The sequence below is a fragment of the Diceros bicornis genome, chromosome 7 (genome assembly GCF_020826845.1).
Source record: "Diceros bicornis minor isolate mBicDic1 chromosome 7, mDicBic1.mat.cur, whole genome shotgun sequence".
NCBI lineage: Eukaryota > Metazoa > Chordata > Mammalia > Perissodactyla > Rhinocerotidae > Diceros > Diceros bicornis.
This window is the reverse complement of record NC_080746.1, coordinates 86,991,313-87,011,579: the sequence shown is the minus strand read 5'-3', so window position 1 is coordinate 87,011,579 and position 20,267 is coordinate 86,991,313. Positions and strand designations below refer to the sequence as shown.

General features: G+C 37.3%; 1 protein-coding gene across 2 annotated transcripts in view; it reads right to left on the bottom strand.

Annotated features, from left to right (window-relative positions):
• Positions 1 to 20,267, bottom strand: part of ELP4 (elongator acetyltransferase complex subunit 4) — a 228,405-nt gene that overhangs the window by 141,174 nt on the left and 66,964 nt on the right. For both annotated transcript variants that reach the window (XM_058546188.1, XM_058546187.1), the window contains one exon: positions 4,335 to 4,419. In XM_058546188.1, the coding sequence (XP_058402171.1) occupies positions 4,335 to 4,419 (85 nt within the window). The remainder of the gene's footprint in view (positions 1 to 4,334; positions 4,420 to 20,267) is intronic.

Sequence of the window (20,267 nt, the reverse complement as noted above, 5' to 3'; positions counted from 1 at the left end):
CTTAGTATTACAAAATTCCATAAGTCTTTCAATAAACTACAAATTGCTCAATATTTCTCATATAATTCTATCATGTCTACTGTCTACTATTTTGTTTGAAAGAAGCTTAAAAATGCATGTTTTTGGTTTTAGATTTTACACTAGCCTCTACCTTTTCTTCTTAAGTCTATTTTTACAAGAATAATTTAAATTCAACACTTTTCATAAAACTTAGGTGAACATTTAGAACTTGAGCCTATAGACATTAAGGTCATAATAATAGTGACAAATATTTCTTGGGAAAAGAACATTTAAAAAACATTAAATAAAACCTAGGATGCTTGTCAATAAGAGTTTGCCAGAAGATGTGTTTACACTATTCTACTGTTTGGGTTATTCTAAGTGAACAGACATTTTAAAAATACTTTCCTTAGCAATCCAGCAAAATTTCCAGGCAAAGGAAGGAGACACTAGCAAAATATAGCATATGGAAATAACTGGAAAATCATTACTACAATTTTAATGAGAAAAATAAGATTTCTCTCCTAAAGCAAAGATTTGGAACATTTGCCACTTTAGTTGTGATTTCTGATGAAACAAGATCCTAAAATATATCACTTGCTATTGCTATGAAATACCACTAATGAAATTTATTAACCAACAAGTTATTGCCCAACACAATATATCTATCTCCCTGATATCACAGATGAAAGTTGAATTTGTGTATTTCTTTTCAAGGAGAATTCACTGACAAAAGAAAGTAGGGAAAATTAATAAAACACTGAGACGTCAGACAAGAAAAACCTAAGGGGAAGGTAGTTAGTAGGATGAGTAAGATAGACTTTCAGTCTAGACTGTGCAACTAAGTAGATGGATGATTACACATTACTTAGGTCTTAGTTTTCTCATCTCTAAAATAACAAGAATAGAATAGAAGACTGCTCTATGAGACCATACAATTCTTCAAATACATAAAGTGACACAATGGCCTGGATAAAACCATAAGAATGAGATTACAGAAAGGAATTTAATCTGAGCACACCTGAGAAAAATTCCTGACTCCAAGGACCTGGAGCGTGATGACACTATCAAGGCAGCTGGTCCAATCATCTTTCCTGGTTGTATTAAGGTTCTCACAGACAACCACCTAAGATACCGTATGTTATGATCCTTGATGGTCCATAAAAATTGTTTTCTTTTTGTTTCTGCATTACTTGAATGAAATGAAGTACTAAGATGTACCAGGGCATATGTTAGAAGTATAAATAAGTTTCTGACGAGTCTGTGTAAGATATCTGTGAAATATCATCGTTATTTCTTTTTCCATATTACTTAGAAACTCAGAATTTAAATAAAATGGCAAGAATAAGGCTCATTTTGTCATCTCTAAACTTGTTATCTCATAAACTGTAGCTTAAGGGGCCGGCCTGGTGGTACAAGCGGTTAAGTGCACGCGCTCTGCTGCGGCGGCCCAGGGTTCACCAGTTCGGATCCTGGGCGTGCACCGACATACCACTTGTCATGCCATGCTGTGGCAGCATCCCATATAAAGTAGAGGAAGATGGGCGTGGATGTTAGGCCAGGGCCAGTCTTCCTCAGCAAAAAAAAAGAGGAGGATTGGCAGATGTTAGCTCAGGGCCAATCTTCCTCACACACACACAAAAAACTGTAGCTTAAGTTAGAGTCTCAACAACAAAAAGAGCAATCTGGAAAAAGGGAGAGAGAATTTCCAAAAAAATCAGATATCAGAATGAAACATGAAGGTAAAAGGAGAGCAGCACCACATTGTTTATGCAGCCTGCCAACGTTTCAGAAACTAAGGGTGGGCTGCATTTTAACCCACAGTCATCCTCACCCAGCCCGCTGTATCAAAAAGTACTTGCTAAAACTTCATAACAAAAATGCAGAATGAGAACTACAGAAGTCTAGTGACTTCGACAGATACACTGATATATGTAATAGAAAGAATGAAAATATTAAGCCAAAAAATGAATGAGTGATAAGATAACTAAGTGAGGTAGGGTCACAGCAAATCAGAACATAATTAAGCTTAACACTTCAACACAGGAAATACATTTATATTTTTAAAAATATGACGGTAATTGCAAAAACAAAGGCTGGATTACAAATTTCCTGTGTATTTGGGACATACAATTCCTTCGCTACCCTAAATAATAATGGGGCATACTGTGAGGCATAATGAAATTCAAAAAGTAAACTTTTGCTTACAGCTGAACAATAAATAGTTAAATTTATTCCTATGAGAACATCTAAAATAGTTAATCTGTTATTCTAAGTAAAATCAATGTTCAAATTTCATTTTTTATTTGCTATTTCTTAGATACTTGAAAATCAGAAATTAAAAACAAATGAAGTTATGACAGTAATTTGTAAATGTCTCCACTCCACATAGCTTCACAGATGAGCTACAATATTTTACTTACTACCAATGTTAATTATACAGTATGTAATATTCTGTTCCTTAGAATCTATTTCTATATATTGCCTCCAACTAGTTTAGTTTATTTGAAAATGTAGTGATAGAGAAAGTAAGATGAAAATTTCCTTTTAAAAAGTAGGATTTATCTCAGTGTCAGAATATTATTTTGACTCAGAAACAATATTTTTTGAAGTAGTGCCTGATAGATGCATTTTTGTGGCTTCTGGAATTCATCTAAAGTTTCTGAGACAGACCTATAGACTAGGTAATTTAGCACATGATACAAACTATAATTTAACAATATGGAAATTCACTAACTATATTTTAATTCCAGCGAAATTGGAAATATATTTTTATAATAACTTGGTATATTTTAATTTAAAAAATTTTTTTTAGCATTCTTGGTATTTACCATAGAAATGTGTATCTCAACCTTGTTTAATCTCTATGAAAGTCAGTAGTTACAGAACCTCTGGTTCAGATAGCCAAACTAGCTCCAGTTCGTTGTCTATCAATGTTCATGAAATAACATACTGTTTATTGAAAATGGCATTGTTTCATACTCAAATAACTAAGAAAACAAACCTTTCATTCCATTCTAATAATAGCTTACTTACTAAGGGTTCTTTGGATGGATGTGTATATACATATATATGTAAGTATGTGTGCCTCTCTCTGCTATTGCCTTTGCTTTTTTTGCATTCTACAAGATATCTTGCTCTTAGAAGATGTGCCATCATCCTGCAAGAGCAGCAGCTCTGCACACTGTACCATAGGAACCGTTATGACATGTCTGTTTCCATAGTTACCACAGCGAGTGGGGAGAGGTGTCTGTCAGGGACCAATTTACCTCTCCAGACGGGCATTGCCACCAAAAAGAAGACATGGTGCCCATTAATCTTAGCTAGGATCAAAAACGAAGCAACAATGAGCAAAACAAAATTGTATTAAATACCAAGGGCCATGACAAAAACTTAACATACACAAAAAGCCATCTATAAATGAACGTCTGTGCCTCACTACACAGACATAAGTACTTTCAACCGGCTATTAAACTAATAGCCAAGATAAATTTAAAAATTTATTTTACCATACACAAAGTGTTAAAAATAGCAGCACAGTTTATAAGAAGATCTAAAAATCTATGAATTAAAAGCAAACATAGTTGATAAGGCCAAAAACAAGATTTTGGCTTCTTTGTCTTCTTCAATAAAAATAACAGTGCTCTGGAAATAATTCTGCTAAAATAATATAAAGGAAATGCAAATCTTTTAGCAGCTATAGCAATTAAAATCACTGAGGAAGAATTCTGAAAGGCATGATATCTAGAAATAAAATTTCCCCTATTTTGTTTAAGTTAAACTAACCAGAATATCTTTAATAGGGGGAATTCAAAGAAAGTTTTTAAAAATTGAGCAACAGAGAAATAGTTAAATCATAAAATATTTTAATATAGCAAATAAAATGCATTTTTTAATTCAATGAGACAACTCAAAGCATAATGTAATAAGAAACAAAATCTTAAAATAACTAATTCTTACTCACAAGGTAATTCAAAACTAAGGACCAAATGACAGAAGTATAAAAAATTTAGAGAGGAAAGTACAAATCTTGCAGACTTAAGAGTAACTTTCAAAGTGTGGCTATTTATTAATTCTGGGTGCTACATATACATATTTAAAAATAATTAATGTTGACAATGCATGTATGCATCTCATGTGTATCCACTGAGAACTTAGCTAAAATTAACAGTCAGACTAAAGCTGCCTGTGCTCTGCGTAGTTCTATCTTCTGTGCTTGGAAACAGCTTGTTCACTGTTGATTATTTGAAGACCTTCTCGGTCTGCGCCTAGAGAGTTTGAAAACAACATTACATATATGATTGATTATAAAAGGCTTTGAAGGTACTCAATACCTGGGGATTGGATCCATCAAATCCTTCCTCATAAATAATGTTCTGGATAAAGTGAAGCAGCTTCATGTAGCCATGGGTCAAAGAGCTGTTGGTAAGAAGTGGTTCAAACACATAAATGGGCTTATTACACAGGAAATACAAAATCTAAGGTAAAACATCAAGTAAATAATTAAAAGGTATACATTTATGAGATTACTTAAATATAATATAAAACTAGCCAAAACACTATAAATAATTCCAAAATATAAAGTCAATACATCCAGGGAATAAATGACAATGCCTTGTGTTAACTAGCTCAATGTTCTTGACATAATGGGAAGATAAAAATCTGTGGAAACTGAGATGACTTAATTATGTCAGGCTTAGTTACCTCCAAGAAAATTGATGATTTAATGAAGCAACCTAAAAGATGGAAGCCACTACAGCTTTTCAGAAATAATCATAGATAACTAACAAGTAGTTAATGAACTGCTTCGCCAAGTAAACCTGAATCAATGTCCCGATCACCCGAGCTCATCTTCCATCAGTTTTTTTTCTTAGAACAAACTGCTAAAATAATAGTAATTCAAAAACTTGATCTTTTAAGACAAATGAAGACCAGTATAAGCTCCACTTCGTTTGTAAAAAGAAGACAATAAAACAAACATACGAATTTAGGAAGATAACCTAAATGATTTCCCACATGAATATTAGCATTAATGTTACTATTTTAAAATATTTACAAATGCTACGAAACATCTCAAAGAAAATTTAGTAACAGTGAAGAAAATTTGCTTTAACATTAACCGAATTTAAGAATCTTCATAACGGACAACCTGTGTGCTATGGCTGAACATTAAATGTCACGATAATGGAGTTGAGGAGCACAGCTATTTCAGACGTTGAGTGCCTAATGCTGTAAAACTTGTGGGACCTTAAAGACAACAGTAGCTGCTTTACTAGGATGCTAAGTAAAGCATTCACACAGGCAGAAGAAATGCCCTAAAGAAAGAATTAAATTTAACTTGGAGCATACCTCTAACATTAAAGAATATAAAAAGTTAGGAAATGTAGCAGACTGCTCAGTGTGCAAAATCAATGGTAGGTGGTCCAGCAAAAATATAGGCATATCTCTGTAAACATTTTATTGAATAGTCACACCTAGCCCCAAAGTACCTATCTAACAAAAAAGAAACCAAGAGAAAAGAATGCTGTTCTGTGCAAAACAAATATGGCTCCAATTGAAGGATTTGGGAGGATGGTTATTTCTCATATAGTTATTTCTCCATTTTCAATGAAATTACAACAAATTACATGAACACATTTTTTCTAGCTTCATGAATGAGGAAATGTGTCTATAAATAACGATATTCCATAAGGGCAACGATATGACTGTCTCATAACACATATTTGCCCTGGCTAGCTCAACTTTCAGAACACAGTGCTGCCTTTGGAACACAGCAGATTCAATTCCCACCCAGGCCAATTAGCTGTGCACAGGGGGTAAAATCTGCCCCAAGGTCCCAGATTAGGAAATGAACTCCAGTCAACCACCGGATGGACATCACCATGGGTTAAAGGAGGGTGGACCAAGAACACAGCCAGTGCATCCCAATCCACAGTAATGAATCTACTCAAGACCATTATCATTTCATACATGCAAAAAGTTTCTTAAGCATTTTTCCCTCTGCCCAGAATTGTTCAATAATAAAATCTGCCTCAAATACTTGGGAGTAAATTTGTTATCTGAAGGCACATTATTAAACACCACCCACATACATCACTTCTTAGTTTTTTAGTTGCCACAATTTATTCAACCAACATGATCTGTTATTTATTTCATATTCTCACAGTCTGTTAAGGTAGCTATAGTAGATCTAAGATTCTCTTCAAAGGCAAGGGAGGTTTATTTGATATGAGAACAAAAATGAAAACATAAAGCCAATGCCTCTTAATCTCTTTCCTTATTTAACATTGACATAAAACAATCCAATTGCCAAGAATGCTTAGAACTTTGTAAGTAATAAAATACATTTCTCCAAACGAATTAGATTTCTACTTTGAGAACAAAATAAAATGGGGAAAAAATCAATATATTTAGGTATATTAATTGAGAATAGTCATTTTTGGATACATGAGATTAGAGCATTTAAAACTGAACTAATTTGGGGACGGCCCCATGGCTTAGCGGTTAAGTGCGTGTGCTCTGCTACTGGCGGCCTGGGTTCGGATCCCAGGCACGCACCGACGCACTGCTTCTCCGGCCATGCTGAGGCCGCATCCCACATACAGCAACTAGAAGGATGTGCAACTATGACATGCAACTATCTACTGGGGCTTTGGGGGAAAAAAAAAAAAAAGGAGGAGGATTGGTAATACATGTTAGCTCAGAGCCGGTCTTCCTCAGCAAAAAGAGGAGGATTAGCACGGATGTTAGTTAGCTCAGGCCTGATCTTCCTCACAAAAAAATAAATAAATAAATAAAACTGTAAAAAAAAAAAAAAGACCTGAACTAATTTATATGGTACTGATATTAAAATACCAAGTATTGTCAATCTCCATGAGATACATTTCCTTGCCACCAACATCCATAATAGTTTTTTTTGCTGAAAATAAATATCTTCCATAGTCATCTAAAATTTGTTTTTAATTAAACCTCTTTAATTTTGAGACTGTTGCCTTCTTGTTATTGTTGTTCAGCAGTCTAGTAACGCAGAAAACAAGAGTCAGCAAGAAGGAAACCCAGTTACGAAGGTGACCCTGGCTTTCTTACTAACGTCGCCAAGCATTTAACAGAGGTTAAGTTATCAAAGTATCTAAAGCATGTCCCAAAGGCAGCATACTTCAAATCATGTATCCTATGTTACCTGATTTTCTGAATTTTCAATAACTTTTATAGCAAAATGATCTATCTTGAGATTCCACAATTTGTTTTTAAAACTATAACAGTACAAAGAATATAAAAACAATTACTAGAAATTTAATTTTTACTTTTAAAACATCAAGCAATTAAAATCTTCTTTAACCAAAAAAAATACAATTGTTCTATGTGCATTATTCATGTGTCTGCTTATATTACCATGTTGTTTGACAGGAATTTCTTTCTTTATATTAATATACAAACATGGATAAAAGGGGCCCAATGACACAAATGTAAATCTATATTCTGATAACCAAGTTTAACATTTTTAAAAAAGCTGATAGAAAAAAATAGGACTTGTGTACCTACCAACGTCCACCCTCATCTGATTTTCAGGAAGAGGTCTAATGGACATTCGAATCTGAGAACTTTAATTTATATCAACAAATGGCATTGGTTCTCCTGTGAAAAGTAATTTTGTCATTCAACCTCATTAAGAAAGATTTTAAAAATCTGCTGTAAGAGTCAGATTCAGAAGTAGCATACCTAGGAAAGAAATCAAGTAGATAAGAAATAACAGATAATTGCTTTGCAGTTTGTCAATGAACAAAGGAATACTGACAGAAGTCTTAACGTGATCAAAGAATAAAGGTAACAATAACAACAAAAAGGCCTGGGTAACAGGAGATGAGATTTTATTTGTGAAAAGATAAATTACAAATATAAAATTATATACATATGAAATTAACTAACTGATAAGTGAAAAGTTTACTCACAGATACTAAGTTTTTGGGTTTGTTTCTACGAAGACTACCTGACTTTAATTCTATCAACTGGTAAAGTGTCTGGTACACAATAAATACTCAAAAACCCTGTGCTCACTGCCACAACACCCACTCAGCACAATGACCCTGTGAGGTAAGGAGAGCCATTATCTCTACTTATGGTTGAGAAAATTAAGACCATTAGAGGCTAAATAATTTGCTCAAGGCTGTACAAGAATTAAGCGACAGAAGTTGCACTTAAAACTCAAGTTTTCTAGGGGCCAGCCCCATGGTGGAGTGGTTAAGTGCGTGCGCTCTGCTGCTGGCGGCCTGGGGTTCGGATCCCGGGCGCACACCGAGGCACTGCTTGTCAGGCCATGATGTGGCAGTGTCCCACATAAAGTGGAGGAAGATGGGCATGGATGTAAGCCCAGGGCCAGTCTTCCTCAGCAAAAAGAGGAGGATTGGCACGGATGTTAGCTCAGGGCTGATCTTTCTCACACACACACAAAAAAACCCTCAAGTTTTCTAAAACTTCAACTTACCTGCTCTTTTGGCTAAACTAAGACAAAATCTCAGAATGAGATCCAGACTCAACAAAAGTCTGTGGGTTCATAACATGCCTCAGATGAGGTTTAAACATGGCTCCATGCAACACAGTTGAAGCATCCAGGTGAACAGTTTCCAGAAGACATTCCTGCTTTAGTTGCACCAATGAGACCTTCACCAACAGGCCTCACTTGAATTAATTTGGCGCATGATATACAAAGAAAATTCAATATGGAAAAGGCCAGATTTAGAAACACATAACACAGTGGAAAGTATACTCAAGGTCTGGGTTCTAGTTCTGTCTGCACCAACAACTGCAGCTGTATGTGTGATATGAGGCAAATTCTTTAATTTTTCCGTTCTGGGCCTCAAAATGTTCTCATCTGCAAAGTGAAGGAGTTGCACTAGATAATCTCTGTTGTCCGTTCTCACTTAAAATTACCTAGTTAAAGAATAACTTTTTATTTTTTTTTAAGATTGATTTTTCTTATTAAAATGATTCATTGCTGGATGTTTAAAAATAAGAACTTCTGGTGCATTTAAATATTGATTTAACTAGTTGACAGAAATACTTAGGAAGAGAAACTGTTCTCACTCCCAATTAGGATTAAAGTGAAGATGAAGCGTTTTTGACATTATTATGCAAATCAGTGAGAAAATACAACTTGTATTGCAAAATTCTATTTACACATATATTTCAGGTATTTACCGATGACAAATAGTGAGATACACTTATAGGGCAGTAAACACAATATCAAATACGGCAACTAATTGTGTAAAATAGTTTGCTGAGCTAAAGTTTTATTAGCACGTAATTTGCCTGTGACTATAAAGACTGTGAAATCTATTCATAAGTAATTTTCAAGTTAAAAATTCCATCACTAGCACTCTGTAGGCTGTCATTTATCGATTTTTCTTTTCTGATGCTTTTCACCTAACAACAGTGAGTGTGATTCTCTTCACCACAGACACTCAATTAAGAGAAGAACATAGAGAGACTAGGAACACACGAGGGGCACCACTATACACCCTCTCACACTCCTACGTGACTTTCTTATACTTTCTCCTTTTTAACAAACCTCCAATATCTCTTCCCCCATCTTCATTCTCAGCTTGTGAGCTTTCACTGAGAAAACAGAAGCAACCAGAAGAGACACCCACCACTACATCTAAATACTCTCTCCTCCCATGCTACCACAGGTGACCTACCCACACACCTGCACGCAGCCAGGACCTCCACTTGTGCAGGCTGCAAACGGTAGGAAGTCACTTCCGCAACCCTCCCCTCTCTCCGGCATCATGAGCTTTCCCTTCCCACTCAATGCTTTCTATAGCATATAAACGTACTGCATCTCTCCCTTTTAAACAATCAAAAACACCTCCTGCCCCACTTCCTCTGCCAGCTTCTGCTCTATTTTATTCTATTTCTCTGCACCAAAACTCCTTGAGTTTTCTCATCTTTGCTGTCGATTTCTCTCCTTACATTTTCACTTAAATCCTACTAGGCTTTCACCACCATCAGTCCATTAAAACTGTTCTTACTGTGGTCACCAGTGACTTGCACTGGCTAAAATCAATGGATCCTTTAATTTTCTTTTTATTGATAACAACTTTATTGAGATAGTAATTCAGATACCATACAATTCATCCATTAAGAGTGCGCAATTCAACGGCTTTTGTATATTCACAGAATTATGTAACTACCACCAGAATCAATTTTAGAACATTTTCATCCCTTCTAAAAGGAATCTTGTACCCATTAGTATATCCTTCCCAACCCCTCCATGTCCCCCAGCCCTAAGGAACTACTAGTTTTCTTTCTGTCTCCATATATTTGCTTATTATGGACATTTCATATAAATGGAATCATATGTTTTCTTTTGGGACTGGTTTCTCTCACTAACATAATGTTTTAAGGGTTCATCCATGTCATAGCATGTATCAATATTTCATTCCTTTTTATTGCTAAATAATATTCCATTGTATAGATATACCATATTTTGTTTATCCATTCATCAGCTGATGGACATTTGGGTTGTTTCCACTTCTAGGCTACTATGAATAATGCTTCTACGAATACATATGTACAAGTTTTTGTGTGGACATGTTTTCAGTTTTCTTGGGCATATATCTAGGAGTGGAATTGCTGGATCAAATGGTAACTCTACGTTTAACTTTTTGAGGAAATGCCAGATCATTTTCCAAAGCAACTGTACCATTTTACATTCCCACTAGCAGTGTAGGAGTGTTCTGATTCCTCTATATCCTTGTCAACACTTGCTAATATCTGATTTTTTGACTCTAACTTTCTTAGAGTGTGTGAAGTGGTATTTTTTTTTTTTTTTTTGGTGAGGAAGATTAGCCCTGAGCTAACATCCATGCCAATCCTCCTCTTTTTGTTGAGGAAGACTGGCCCTGGGCTAACATCCATGCCTATCTTCTTCTACTTTACGTGGGACGTCACCACAGCATGGCCTGACAAGTGGTGTGTCAGTGTGCGCCTGGGATCCGAACCCGGGCTGCCAGCAGCAGAGCACGTGCACTTAACCGCTACACCACGGGGCCAGCCCCAGTGAAGTGGTATTTCATCGTGTTGTTGTTTTGTTTGTTTTTTGCCTGGTATATCTTTCTCATTTTACTTTAAATATTTCCTTGTCCATATATTTTGAATTTATCTTTTGTAAATAGAATATAGCTAAATTTTTAATCCAATCTATTCTCCCCCTTTTTTCTCTTTCTTCTTCTTCTTTTTTTTTTTTTTCCTGAGGAAGATTCTCAGGAAATCTCAGGAAAATGTTAGCTCGCCCTGAGCTAACATCTTGCCAATCTTCCTCTTTTTGCTTGAGGAAGATTTGCCCTGAGCTACCATCTGTGCTAATCCTCCTCTATTTTGTATGTAGGTTGCCGCCACAACATGGCTGCCTACAAGTGGTGTACGTCCATGCCCGGGAACTGAACCTGGGCTGTCGAAGTAGAGCATGCTGAACTTAACTACTAGGCCAAGGAGCCGGCCCCTCCCCTTTTTTCTTTTTAACTGTGGTAAAACACACATACAGTGTATGGTTCAATAGTGTTAAGGATAGTCACATTGTTGTGCAACAGATCTGTAGAACTTTTTCATCTTGCAAAACTGAAACTCTATATCCACTAAATAACTCCTCATTTTCCCTCCCTCCAGCCCCTGCTAACTACCATTCTACTTTCTGTTTCTATAAATTTGACTACTTAAGAGACCTCATTAGAGTGAAATCACACAGTATTTGTCTTTTTGTGACTGGCTTATTTCACTTAGCATAACGTCCTCAAAGTTTATCCATGTTGTAGCATGTAACAGAATCTCCTTCCTTTCTAAGGTGGTATAGTATTCCATCATATGTATATGCCACATTTTGTTTAACCATTCATCCAGTGATAGACATCTGGGTTGCTTCCACGTGTTGGCTGTTGTGAATAACGCTGCTACGAACATGGGTATGCAAATATCTCTTTGAGATCCCGCTTTCAAGACTTTTGGATACATACCCAGAAGTGAGATTGCTGGATCATATAGTAGTTCTATTTTTAATTTTTTTGAGGAACTGTCACATTGTTTTTCATAGCAGTTGCACCATTTACAATCCCACCAACAGAGCACAAGAGTTCTGATTTCTCCACGTCCTGGCCAACATTTCTTATTTTATAGTTTTTTGATAGTAGCCATCCTGATGGGTGTGAGGTGATATCTCATTGTGCCTTTGACTTGCATTTTCTCTAATGGTAGTGTTGTTGAATATCTTTTCATATGCATATTGGCCATTTGTATACCATCTTTGGAAAAATTTCTATTAAGTCCTTTGCCCAGTTTTTAATCAGGTTATTTGTTTTTTGTTGTTGAGATGTAGTTCTTTCTATATTCTGGATATTAATTCCTTATCAGATAAAAGATTTGCAAATACTGTCTCCCACTCCTTAGAGGCTGCCTTTTCACTCTGGTGATTGTGTCCTTTGATGCAGAGAAGTTTTTAAGTTTGAGGTAGTCCCACCATGTTTTGTCTACTTTTGCTTTTGTTGTCTATGCTTTTGGTGTTATGTCCAAGAAATCACTGCCAAATCCAATGTCATGAAGCTTTTCCCGTGTTTTCTTCTAGGATTTTTATAGTTTTGGGTTTTACATTTAGGTCTTTAATCCACTCTGAGTTAATTTTTGGATATGGTACAAGATAAGGGTCCATCTGCATGTGGATGTCCAGTTTTCCCAACACCACTTGCTAAAGACTGTCCTTTTCCCTTGAGGGCCTTGGCACTCTTGTTGAAGATCATTTGACCATGCATGCAAGGGTTTTTCTGGATCCTCTAGTCTATTCCATTGGTCTGCAAGTCTGTCTATATGCCAGGACCACACCACACTGTTCTGATTACTGTTGCTTTACAATATGCTTTGAAATCAGGAAGCGTGAGACTTCCAACTTTTTTCTTTTTCAGGATTATTTTGGTTATTTGGGGTTCCTTGCGATTGAGCCCCCGTATGACTTTAAATAAACTAAGTAAACCTGTTATGCCTACTTCTTCATTTTCAAAATGGTGATACTACAAACTTCATATGTAATATGCTAATAACAATATCTGACAGAAAACCAGTTTTTAGTAATTGTTAGCTATTATCAGTGCCCATGGTGTCAATATAATACAGTAAAGCTCCAGTTGAAGGATGAATGGAGGTCAGGTGGGATAACTGATGAGACAAGGTATGTGCTTAAGGTGGTAAGAAGGAATGAGATTTGTACAATGGGACCGCCTAGAACTGCCAAGTGAATAACAAGAAGCAATCTGCTATCAAGTCTTCTCATCCAATTCCAGGAGTGAGCTAAGGAGTGTGGGAGGCACAGGGAATATCGCCACTGCTCTTTCATGGACTGATATCTAAGGAGGAATTGATCTCCAACTGTGTTTTTCTCAAAGGAAAGAATGAGAAGAGAGCTGATTGTCCAGATTAAAAATATTTGCTCAAATAGTTACATTTTTTCCCAAAGGTGAAATAGCTTTATTGATTTAGTTGGCAATAAAATTATGTTTATTAGATGAATTTCAAACATATAACAGAAATGATAACAATGATGGAGGCCAAAATTCATGTAGCCCTTACTACGCCAGCCATTGTGTGCTAAGTGCTAAATTTTCATTATCTTATTTAATAACCTTATGAAGTAGTTTCTATTATTATTACTCGAATTTTACAGTCTAAGAAAGGTGGGCCCGAGAAGCAAAGTAACTTGACAATGTCCTACAGCCAGTGAGCGGAAGAGCCAGGATTCAAACCTGGCTGTCCAACCAAAGAGCCTCTAAATTAACCAGTGTCTCAAGAAAGTGAAAACAAAGAAAAATCACCCATAATTCAAACATCCGGAAATAATTACTGTTAGACTACTGATGTAGACCCTTATAGACCACTTTCTATAAATATGTCATATATTATTACATTCTATATATTTTATTCTATTTTGTAATTTTTTTAAATCTCCTCACTTTGCATGCAAGGTATTCTATTATTGGATGTAACATAATTTATTCAACCAATCTATACTGACAATTCTTAGGTTGTTTCCAGATTTTCAGCATGACACATAATTATGATGATCATTCTTGTAAATACATCTTTGCTAACTTGTATCATTATTTCTTTATGATAAGTGCCTAGAAACGGTAAAATGGCAACAATGATAATGTACATCTAACTTTGATACCCTATCCTAGAATTGTTTTAACGACGTACACTCCTACAATTAACACAAGTGACGTGTTTCTCCACACCATAATTAACACAGGACATTATCATTTAAAATATCTGATAGTTGAAAAATGGTGTCTCTTTGGTTTTTGTTTACACTTCTTTGATTACTAGTGACGACTATAAGCCATTTCTATATCTTCTTGTGAGAACATCCTGTTGATACCTTTTGCCCACGTTGTACTAGGGTACTCAACTAAAAAATGGTCTTAATTTGGGGCCAGGCCGGTGGCATAGTGGTTAAGTTCGTGCACTCTGCTTCGGCAGGCCGGGGTTCACAGGATCAGATCCTGGGCACAGACAACCGCACTGCTTATCAAGCCATGCTGTGGCAGGTATCCCACACATAAAGTAGAGCACAGATGTTAGCCCAGGGCCAATCTTCCTCAGCAAAAAGAGGCAGATTGGCAACAGATGTTAGTTCAAGGCTAATTTTCCTCACAAAAAAAAAAAAAAGGTCTTAATTCACTAAAAATATAGATATACACACATACATATTGGCACATATTTCTCTAATTATTTTTTTATTGATGCCATAATAGTTTATAACATTGTGAAATTTCAGTTGTATATTATTATTTGTCACTCACCATATAAATGTGCCCCTTCACCCCTTGTGCCCACCCCCAACCTCTGGTAATCACTAAACTGTTCTCTCTGTATGTGTGTTAGTTTATCTTCCACATATGAGTGAAATTATACAATGTTTGTCTTTCTCTTTCTGACTTATTTCGCTTAACATAATATCTTCCTTTTTTTTTTACAGCTGAGTAGTATTCCACTGTATATATATACCACATCTTCTTGATCCAATCTTCTGTCGAGGGACACTTGGGTTGCTTCCACTTCTTGGCTATAGTGAATAATTCTGCAATCAACATACGGGGGCATAAGGAGTTTTTCATGTGCCTATTGGCCATCTGTACATCTTCCTTGGAATATCTGTTCATTTCCTTTGCCCATTTTTTGATTGGGTTATTTGTTTTTTTTTTGTCATTACCATTTATAATTACACATGTTTCTTTGTTTACTTGGTTTTTAAAACAATTTGTTATGCTTTCCCCCTAGACTGTTACCTATACATGGACAGGGACAATGGCTGCTTTGTTTACTACCATAAACCTAGAGCTTAGCATAATGCTGCACTCATAAAAGGTATTCAAGTTTATAGAAGTGTCCACATCAGGGAAGGTGTTCAATTAATATTGTTGGATATATGTTTACGTTTACTTACATCAGTAAATGGCACCAGCCTAGTTCTAATGCCTGAAAACTGGAAAGCATTCTTGATATTCCCTTTATCCTTTCTTTCCCCAACCCCAATGAGATCAAAGAGATCAGAGAGGTGGCTAGCAATCAGATGAAGTAAGGCCAACTAGGGCCTGAGGGCCTTACAGGATCTTTGTTAGGATGTGGTTTTACTATTCCGAGTGAGATCAGAAATCACTGGAGGGTTTCACCTGGAGCAGTGTTAAGAGCTGACTTATGTTGTAAACTGTACTAACAAGATAGTCACTAGTCACATAGAGCCATTTACATTTAAATTAATTAAAATTAAAAATTAAAAATTTCAGTGCCATATTGCAAGTACTCATTAGCTGCACGTGGCTAGAGGGCAGCACAGATATAGAAAATTTCCGTCCTTGCAGAAAGTTCTATTGAATAGCACTTTGTTAAAAGGTTCACTAGGCGTTTTGTAGAAAAATAGGAGCCACCAAGGAGCAAGGAGCAAGACCAATTAGGAGGTTATTCCAAGAGTTTTGGCAAGAAATGTGGGTAATTTAGATAAACATGGCAGAGGTGGAGGCTTCAAGAAGATATGAGGATCCGGATATATTGAAGATAGAGCCAACAGGATTTGCTGATGGACTGGACATAGGGAGTGAGAAAGAGAGAGGCGTCAGCGGTCAAACATCACTTTACTGAAGGAAGAACAGAAATTTGGAAGAGTATCCATAAACAAGAGACAGTACGCCTATGGGGAAGATGACTAGGATGAGGGATGTGGAGCGAGGCAGGAAATAATTTTTTAAAAACCCGTGCACAGCAATGAAGACAGCACACCAAGCATGAGCTGAGGAGTGCGGATCAACTCCACCCGGTGTGCTCAAAGCCCTTAAGGACAGAGAGAAGGAAGACCGGCAGACAGGCAAGCAGGTAACTTCTCTTTACTAGTCAAACAGAGGTTCAGGATAATAGTTCTCACTCTAAGTTTTCAGATATTATCTCTTCACTTTAATCATATCACCAGCAGATAAGTGGATGGCAACATCCCTCCTCAAACGTCCATCTTTCTCTTTTTTATTGTGAAATTTCAGTTGTACATTATTGTTTGTCAGTCACCATATAAATGCATCCCTCCACCCCTTGTGCCCACCTCCCACCCCCCTTGCCCCTGGTAACGACCAAACAGTTCTCTCTGTCTGTGTGTTGGTTTATCTTCCACATATGAGTGAAACCATGTAGTGTTTGTCTTTTTCTTTCCAGCTTATTTCGCTTAACATAATACCCTCCAGGTCCACCCATGTTGTTGCAAATGGGGCGATTTTGTCTTTTTTTATGGCTGAGTAGTATTCCATTGTATATATATACCACATCTTCTTTATCCACTCATCAGTCCAGGGACACTTGGGTTGATTCCACGTCTTAGCTATAGTGAATAATGCTGCAATGAACATAGGGGTGCATAAGCCTCTTTGGATTGTTGATATCAGGTTCGTTGGGTAAATACCCAGTAGTGGGATAGCTGGATCATAAGATATTTCTATTTTTAGTTTTTTGAGGACTCTCCATACTGTTTTCCATAAAGGCTGCACCAGTTTGCATTCCCACCAGCAGTGGATTAGGGTTCCTATTTCTCCACAGCCTCTCCAGCATTTGTTGTTTTTTGTCTTGGTGATTATAGCCATTCTAACGGGCGTAAGATGGTATCTTAGTGTGGTTTTGACTTGCATTTCCCTGATGATTAGTGATGTTGAGCATCTTTTCATGTGCCTATTGGCCATCTGTATATCTTCTTTGGAGAAGTGTCTATTCATTTCCTCTGCCCATTTTTTGATCAGGTTGTTTGTTTTTTTGTTGTTCAGTTGTGTGAGTTCTTTATATATTATGGAGATTAATCCCTTGTCAGATATATGGTTTACAAATATTTTTTCCCAGCTGGTGGGTTGCCTGTTCATTTTGATCCTGGTTTCATTTGCCTTGTAGAAGCTCTTTAATCTGATGAAGTGATGAAGTCCCACTTGTTTATTTTTTCTTTTGTTTCCCTTGTCTGAGTAGACATGGAATTTGAAAAGATCCCTTTATGGCTGACGACAAGTAGTGTAGTACCTATATTTTCCTCCAGGAGTTTTATAGTTTCAGGTCTCACCTTCAGGTCTTTGATCCATTTTGAGTTAATTTTTGTGTATGGGAAAAGAAGATGGTCTACTTTCATTATTTTGCAAGTGGCTGTCCAGTTTTCCCAGCACCATTTATTGAAGAGACTTTCATTTCTGCATTGCATGTTCTTAGCTCCTTTGTCAAAGATTAGCTGCCCATAGATGTGAGGTTTTTTTTTTTTTTTATAATTTTATTTATTTATTTATTTATTTTTCCCCCCAAAGCCCCAGTAGATAGTTGTATGTCATAGCTGCACATCCTTCTAGTTGCTGTATGTGGGATGCGGCCTCAGCATGGCTGGAGAAGCGGTGCGTTGGTGCGAGCCCAGGATCCGAACCCAGGCCGCCAGCAGTGGAGCGCACGCACTTAACCGCTAAGCCACGGGGCCGGCCCAGATGTGAGGTTTTATTTCTGGGCTTTCAATTCTGTTCCATTGATCTGTGTGTTTGTTTTTGTACCAGTACCATGCTGTTTTAATTACTATCGCTTTGTAGTATTTTTTTTTTTTTTTGTGAGGAAGATCAGCCCTGAGCTAACATCCATGCCGATCTTCCTCTTTTGGCTGAAGAGGACTGGCCCTGAGCTAACATCCATGCCCATCATCCTCCACTTTATGTGGGATGCCGCCAGAGCATGGCCTGACAAGCAGTGTGTCAGTGCGCGCTCAGGATCCAAACTTGGGCCGCCAGCAGCAGAGCGCGAGCACTTAACCGCTACACCACGGGGCTGGCCCCTGTAGTATGTTTTGAAGTCAGGGATTGTGATGCCTCCAGCTTTGTTCTTTTTTCTCAGGATTGCTTTAGCTATTCGGGGTCTTTTGTTGCCCCACATGAATTTTAGTATTCTTTATTCTATTTCTGTCACACGTACATCTTGCCTTTCCGCAGTGCTGAGATTTGCATTAATATATCATTCACTACACTCCCCCCTTTTTTTTTTCTGAGGAAGATCAGCCCTGAGCTAACATGCATGCTAATCCTCCTCTTTTTGCTGAGGAAGACCAGCTCTGAGCTAACATCTATTGCCAATCCTCCTCCTTTTTTTTTTTTTGTTCCCCAAAGCCCCAGTAGATAGTTGTATGTCATAGCTGCACATCCTTCTAGTTGCTGTATGTGGGACGTAGCCTCAGCATGGCTGGAGAAGCGGTGTGTTGGTGCGCGCCTGGGATCCGAACTCGGGCCACCAGTAGCGGAGCGCGCGCACTTAACCGCTAAGCCACGGGGCCAGCCCCACTACACCCTTTTAATAGTTTATAGTATACTTCTATAACCTTATGACTTCTGTTCTGAACTTGTAGTCTTACCTAGAAGCTCTCTTCCAAAATTCCTTCCTCAGGAGTGAATTTTCTACTTGTAACTTCTAAATACACTATGGTTCTCTGCTTCTCAATTTAAGAGATCTGTATTTTTGAAATAACATATACTCTTACATGGCCCTGCTGCCCTTTGGTTTCATCTCACTAAATCTTGGTGTTAAGAACAAGGCTTAATCTGAGTTATTACTATACTTTGTGCTCCGGTCCACTAATTCATCAACTATTAAGTCAACACCTGTGTCCCAGACCCAGGGAATAAACAGATGAAAGCATGCCCCTTTTCCTCAAGGACTTCCAATGCTTTCAGAGGGAAGACAGAATGTAGCCAAGACGAACTATTACAGTGTAACACGATAAGCATCCTGACAGAAATATGAACATAAGTATGTAGGAATAGATGGGTGCGCAACCATGACTGTCTAAGGAAATAGTACAGAAAGCTCACACAGAACTTCCACTTAAGCTGGCAGAGAGACGTGGCAGGAGAAGAAAAATAGGATGACTTCTAAAATCTTAAGTATTCTTCTCCTCCTCTTTCCACTGATTTTCTTCTAGAAATTTTCCTAGAAAGATAACTGGTTCTCTCAGAATTCAGTTCATTCAACTTAATCCATACAAAACTTTTAGCTGATATAAGAAACTACTAGCTATTGTTAGGATAAATGCATAAAAGCAAAATCTTAAATTTCAAAGAAACATATCGAAACAAGTTCATTCTATTTACTACCAACTATATGTCAACTCAGTATTCAAGACCTGACATATCTATCATTAAAAAAGTAACATTTACAATATAGTAGATATATTACTTGGCTTGGGCTCCCATAACAAAATACCACAGACTGGGTGGCTTAAACAACAGGAATTTATTTTGTCTCAGTTCTGGAGGCCAGAAGTCCAAGACCAAGGTACCAGCATGGTTGGTGTCTGGTAAGAGCTCTCCCCTTGGCTGCCCACCTTCCCGCTACGTGCTCACGTGGCCTCTCCTGGGTGTGTGCTCACGTGGTATTTCCTGAGTGTGTGTTCACCTGGCCTTTCCTGGGTGTGTGCTCAAGGAGAGGGAAGTTTGGTGTCTCTCCCTCTTTTTTTTCTTTTCTTTTTTTTTTTTTTTGTGAAGAAGATTGGCCCTGAGCTAACATCTATTGCCAATCTTCCTCTTTTTGCTGAGGAAGGTGGCTGCTGAGCTAACACCTGTGCCAATCTTCCTTCATTTGTACGTGGGACGCCGCCACAGCGCAGCTTGACGAGCGGTGCACAGGCCCACACCTGGGATCTGAACCCAAGAATCCCTGGCTGCCAAAGTGGAGCGTGTGAACTTAAC